Below are 6,228 nucleotides of genomic sequence, written 5' to 3'. Positions count from 1 at the left end.
TCCTGACCCCTTAGGAATGAATCCCCAGGCAACCGCTTCCCCGACCCCCCAGGAGTCGCCGCATGCAGCCCTCTCCCGCCCCCTGCCCATTCCCAGCGTGGATTTCCCAGCTCTCTGCAAAGTTCTGTTCCAAAGCCAGGGCCTGGCAGACAGCGAGGGGCTGCACCAGACACAGGGACCCCAAGCTCGGTGAGTACAGGCCTTCTGGGCCCTGCCCCTGAGCCCCATGGCAGAAGCCTGCCAGGAGATGGCCGCCCACCTGGAGCGGTACCCCGCCCCCAGCTGTGACGCCACAGAAAGCCACTAAACTGTCCCTCCACGGACCTGCCACTACCTGCATCGTGTGCTGCGTCCGTCAACATGTTTGCGGACAGTCTGTCACCTACCAGATGTCAGCGAGGGCAGCAGTGTTCTGTGACCACTGCTATGTCCTGAGCACCTAGCCCGGGACTGGGGTTTGCTGACCACACTGAACGTTTATCAGTGCCCGGCCCACTCTGAGGATCTACTTCCTTAACCCTCGGTGTTACCGTGAGCAGGGTCCCTAGGGGTGCAAACGGTTAATGCGCTGTGCTGCTAACCCAAAGGTTCAAGGTTGGGTCCGCCCAGAGGCACCTCACAAGAAATGCCTGGCAATCTACTTCTGAAAAGTCCCACCCTGAAAACCCTGCGGGCCACAGTTCTCCTCTCACACACGCGGGGTCGCCAGGGGTTGGAGTTGGAGTCCGCTCGTCACAGTTGGCTTGGGTTTTTTATTTTTATTGCTCTTAGCAGGTGGGGAAACAGAGGCACCAATAGGTACGGGCCCCACAGGTCAGGGCCAAGCCAGGGTTCCAATGCCGGCAGGTCAGCTGGGAGCTGACCATTGTGCTACCCAGCTGTGCAAAGACAGAATGAGCGAACTCACCAAGAAGGAGCCTCAGTGGCTTGTTGGTTAAATGGGGTAACACCCGGACTCTCACCTTGTCGGTCATTCCCCTTCCTGGGGACACAGCCCAGCCCACGAGCCACGAGAGCCCACAGCAGCTCCTCCTTGGGCACTCCTGTCCGGTCCTCTGGCCGCCCCTGCCTCCGGCTGCAATCAGCTGGCCCATTTGCTCCTCACACCCTCTCTCAACTTGCTATTCCCATTCAACCTCTTTGGGTCTCAGCCTAGAAGTCCCCTTCTCTGGGGTCCCTCCCATGACCCCCGGGGCTCACAGGGGCCTTCTCGGTCCCCACTCCCCTGGCCCCTCCCTGGCTACTGTTCTCTGAAGGGCAAGGTGCTCCCTAAGGCAGCCAGACTCCAGCATAGCGCCGTAATAACAGCTCTACAATGGACACTGCCCGTGGTGGCACAAGCAGTGAAGTGTTCAACTACAACCCGAAAGGGTGGTGATTCAAACCACCCAGAGAGGGAACGGTCCCAGCCTTGCAAACGCTGTGGAGTTTTACTCTGCACACAGGGTCACCATGAGTCAGGCCGACTTAACAACAGCAACTGTGGTTATTAGCCGTGGTGCCTGGGTTCCCTTGGAGATGGGCGTGCCAACAGGCACACCCAGGACCCACCGGCCCTGCCTTGGGGCCAGGTGCTTGCTCTGTTCCTGCTGGGGTGGGAGTCCAGCCCTCAGTCCGGGGACACACACAATCACCTCTGACCCACTCAACTGGAGGGCTGCTCCCACCCACCCAGGAAAAAGCCAAGACCAGAGAAAGAAGGAGGGCACCTCCCGTCCCCGCAGCAGCCCCTGCCAGGCCTCAGGGTCCCCCAGCACCCAAGGAATAGCATGCTGGAGACCCAGGCCTTCCACCCCACCCAAGGCCGCCAGGCTGGCCCCAAGAAGGAAAGCGGACACAGTTTCCCAAATAGAAATCTACCAAAAAATGAAGTCATTAGCTACTGACTATGCCAGCCCTGCGGCCCCTGCAGAAAACAGCATTCCAGAAGCAAGAGCCCTGGGAAGTAGGTGTACCCAGGCCCAGGCCTGGTGGCTGCCTGCCTTCCACAATCTTCCTCTGGTGAATAATCTCCCTCCACCCACCCCTGACAAGGAGGATGGGTCCCCAAGGAGACAACACTGTGACAACAGGAAGCACTCAGGCCACATCCATCTCCCAGCCCAGTCTGGACACCCCACACTTCTCTCTGGGGCCCACTGTCAGGTTTTCCAGTCTCTCCAAAGGCCCCGAGAGGAAGCTGGAGAGTAGTGGGGGGCCTCTGGCCCAGCCTAGAGGTCAGGAGACCCCCCCTGGGTCCCCAGCCTCAGGACCTCCTCCCCACGGCTCTGGTCACCCTGTGATGTCACGCTGCAGCGCTGTCTCTCCAAGGGCTCAGCTACGTCCCAGGCCCAGCATAGGGCAGGCACCCCAAAAGGGCCAGTGGAATGTTCCAGAATGTTCAAGAACATTCAAGACCAAGCTAACAAATGACTGAACTCTCAGGCTAGAGGTGAGTACATCTGAGATATCACACCTAAAGGATGCTGAACACGGGAGAGCCCTGAACTCAAGGCGGCCTGTGTTCAAGTCCCACATTGTGGGCTGCTAGTTGTGTGGCCTGGGTGGGTCCTCTCTCCACTCTGGGCCTGTTATGTGTTGCAGGCGGGCACCTGGGATCAGGGAGGAGGGGGTCTTCTATGAATGCAGATTCATCTGGGACAGGATTCATGTCCCCCACGTCTCACCAGGGCTCAGAGAAAATCCAGAGAGAAGAAAGATGTGTTTAAGCACAGGCGCCACGGAAGAATTCTTGGTGCTGATACAAGACAGGTTCTGAGTCTGTGCGCCTGCCAGGGCCTCACAGCTCGGGCATCCTTGGTATTTCCCACTGGAGCCCCAAGGGGCCTCAGTTTCCCTAGCTCTACAGAGAGGCCACAAAGCCAAACACCAGGAGGGGCAGTGGGAACTCAGCACAGATGCCGCCGAGAGCCCATGTGGGCCTGGGGCAGCCAGGCCTTTGGATTTTTCAAAAGTGAAGCCAGAAGCCTGGATTTTAATGTGAAACCACCTCATCTTGAAATATTTGTCAAACATTCTTGCAGTCAAATGAAACATGACAACTGGCCAGATTTGGCCCCCAAGCCACGGGTCTGCAACTTCGCCTACGTCCCACCCGCCTCGGAGAATTCCAGAACCCCTCCAGTCTGAACCCAGCAGCGAGGAGGGGGCCTGGCGCCCATCCCAGGCGGCCACCACCACCCACGCCCCACACGGGCCCCCACGAGGCGCCCACTTACATCTGCACATGGGGTGGCTGGAAGCGGCCCTGGTTGATGTTGTAGAAGGTGAACGCCTGCGTGGGATTGGAGCTGTACTCGTCCACCTCGATGATGGGTCTCGAATGCTGGTGTCGCCGGGCTGCCATCACATGGGACTGGGAAAAAGCCATGCCCAGGCCGCAGGGCACGAGGGCCAGGGCCTCTGCCTTCAGGACGCCGGCATCCCACCTAGGGCGCCACATGGACTTCCGCTGGGCCCCCAGGCATCTCCCTGCACCGTGGCCTCCGCCGCCTCCGCCGCCGCCGCCGCCCGGCCCCCCGCCAGACCTGGAAACAGACTGAGGAGACGGAGCAAAACCGTGCGGCAGTTAATCTGTTTGGGATTTGCTTTATTTAATGTCAGATGAAGATTTAGAAAGAGGGAGAGGGCGGGGGGGAGAGAAAAAAACAGTCGTACGGCTCAAAAACTCATTACAAATCTTTCCAATTCAGCAGTTTGATGAATATACTTTGGTAAAAAGAAAAAGGGACGCGAGGGAGGGGACGCAAACCCCACAACACTGTGGAGGTGTGCATGCATGGTCCAACATGTTTAAATACTTGGGACATTTATTTTTCCCCCCTCCAACCAAATCTCCCACAAGCCCACAGGGTGATGGTGAGGCCCAGGAAGACAATGGCTGGTATTTTGTAAACAGGTAAAGGTAAGTCTTACTTTCCGGAACTGAAGATAGGACAGGTTTACTACCAACCCTCCCCCTGTCCCCACACACCTCAAAACACACCCACGTGGTCCCACGCCCACACCCCTGCAAGCCTGAGCAGGTGGCGACAGCCGGCCACAAATACCTTCTCCAACATCCATTTCGCCTAAAGCTATCTTTTAGCAGCGGGAGGAGAAGGGATTTTCCTGGACTCATGTTGTCACACACCTCCTCAACTCAGGGGTGGCAGCGGTAACAGAAGACAGAAGGAATCGAGTTTGAGAAAGCCTCCCAAATGCCTAGCTCTACCCACTCCCTTACTGAATCCCCTAACTTCTGCCCTCCCAGCCAAACCTGGAATCTACTTCGATTTGCAGCTTGCAAATGCTGTAATTTGTCAAAAAATGTATTTCACTGAAAAGTGCCGTTTGCGATTTCATTTACCACACTGCAATACCCCTGTGGCTGACTGCAGCACACCTTGTAGAATGTGGGAAACACGAGCCTGGGGGAGACCCCATCCAGCCCCACAGGGACCGTCCATTTGTCCCTTTCTTTTTCATAATGACTTTTTAAACTGTCTAAACAGGAGATGCCTTGAAGACGGCTGTTGTTGTTTTCGGGTTTGGGTCATTAAGACCTTCTGAGGATTCCACCTGTACTGCACTGAACCGAGGAGAAAATCGTGTACTTTCAACTGTTCCTGACCAGTTGCATCCCAGTCGCGTTAAACGAAGAAAAATCCCCTTCGCTTTGCACTTGGAAGAAGAATCGACACAGAAAATAAATTAGGAAAATGACAAAAATTAGAGACTGGAGAACAATTTAATTACGTGCAGAGGAGAAATGGGTTATTAATTTTTAAAATCTTCTTCAGTCCCATACAAGTGAAACAGTATCTTCCTCTTCCTCTTCCTCTCCCCACCACCCCAAAACGCATCCAGATCCCCATCTCCCCCTATTCCGCTGGGGAGGGCACAGAAAGACCTGCTTTGCCCTGGGATGCACTTGGTCCCATTCTCTGTCCTATAAATTCTTTCTAATCCCAGAAGATGCCAGTGAGGTGGGCAGTGAGCCGGAAGCAGGTGAGTTGGGGTGTCCTGGCCTTGGTGCTCCCAAAATCTCCCCGGGAGCAAATATGCATCCCGTCCTTTCCAGAACGGCTGCCCAGCAGCACCTGGGAGTCCCGGAAGAAGCCTCGGGACACCAGATGCCCAGGCCCGGCATTGCAGTGACTTGCTGCTGTGTGACCTTCACCCAACTTTCGAACCTCTCTGAGCCTCAGCTTGCTCTTCTGGAAAGTAGGTTTATAATAGTAACGCCACCTCCCAAGCAGCTGTGCAGGTCAGATGAAGACACGGAGAGGCATCCTCAGGGCCTGGCAGGTACTGAGTGTCTAGTTAATACCGGCTGTGGCCATCGCAATCACTGTTCAGTTGGATTTGATGTCTATTCATCAACTACTGGTGCAGAGATGTCTAGTGTGAGCAAAGGGGGCATCCCCAGGGGCGGGGCATGCATGCCTGGAGAACCTGAATTGTCCTCAAATGCAGATGGACCTCATCACAGCCCTGCTTGCAATCCTTGTCACAGCTCTGCTGACGAGGACCTCTGGTCGTGCGGCCCCGCCTGGCCTGCCCCTGCCCGCACTGCAGCCACACAGCCTGAGACCATCCGTTGCCAGGAGCTGGGCTCTTGTTTAGAGCCAGTCAAATCAAAACCCTTGACAAGGGTCACCCTGTTAACTGCTCACCACCTAGGAGATGGGTGTTATGACATGTCCCATTGGCAATGGGCCTGGCAGAAAGGTGAAGGCCCTTGTTCAGCATGACAGAGACTCAGACTCAGGCTGTCTGGCTCCAGAGCTCCGGCACCTTCCGTCCGGACCCCTTTGGCCTCCTCTCCACGTGACTGAAACTGACTTGCCCTTCATCCCTCGGGAAAGCTGGCACTTCCTCGGAGAGTCCTTGATCAGGGCCCTCGTGCCAGGGTCACATGAAGAGCCTGGACGTCCCTTGAGGGCAGGGTCTGGGACTTTCTCACGCACCCCAGGACGTCAGCGCCAGCACCCACCATTGCTGGGGCCCTGAGCCAGTGGCTCACCCTCCCCCAGGCTGCTTCCTCATCTATAAACAAGAGAGAAAAACAGCACCACTGCATATAATTGTGACCGTTAAATGAACCGACATGTGTAAACTGTTTACTGGGTAACAGCTCATCAAATGTTAGTATTATTATTAGATTATTATTGTCCCAAGGGTCTATTACAGATACTCCATTAATATTTAGTGAGTGAGTGTATGGAGAGATGGGTGGATGGATGG

The 6,228-nt window shown here is 55.8% G+C and overlaps 1 protein-coding gene across 1 annotated transcript in view; it reads right to left on the bottom strand.

The window, feature by feature from the left end:
• MPPED1 (metallophosphoesterase domain containing 1) overlaps nucleotides 1-3,442 on the bottom strand; it is an 83,735-nt gene extending 80,293 nt beyond the window's left edge. Inside the window, exon 1 of the mRNA XM_007941734.2 lies at nucleotides 3,219-3,442. Within this exon, the coding sequence (XP_007939925.1) occupies nucleotides 3,219-3,442 (224 nt within the window). The remainder of the gene's footprint in view (nucleotides 1-3,218) is intronic.
• Between the last annotated feature and the right edge of the window lie 2,786 nt (nucleotides 3,443-6,228).

The sequence above is a fragment of the Orycteropus afer genome, unplaced genomic scaffold, assembly GCF_000298275.1.
Source record: "Orycteropus afer afer isolate SDZICR_OR568_19922 unplaced genomic scaffold, OryAfe1.0 scaffold00083, whole genome shotgun sequence".
Taxonomy (NCBI): domain Eukaryota; kingdom Metazoa; phylum Chordata; class Mammalia; order Tubulidentata; family Orycteropodidae; genus Orycteropus; species Orycteropus afer.
This window is presented reverse-complemented; position numbering and strand designations above follow the sequence as displayed.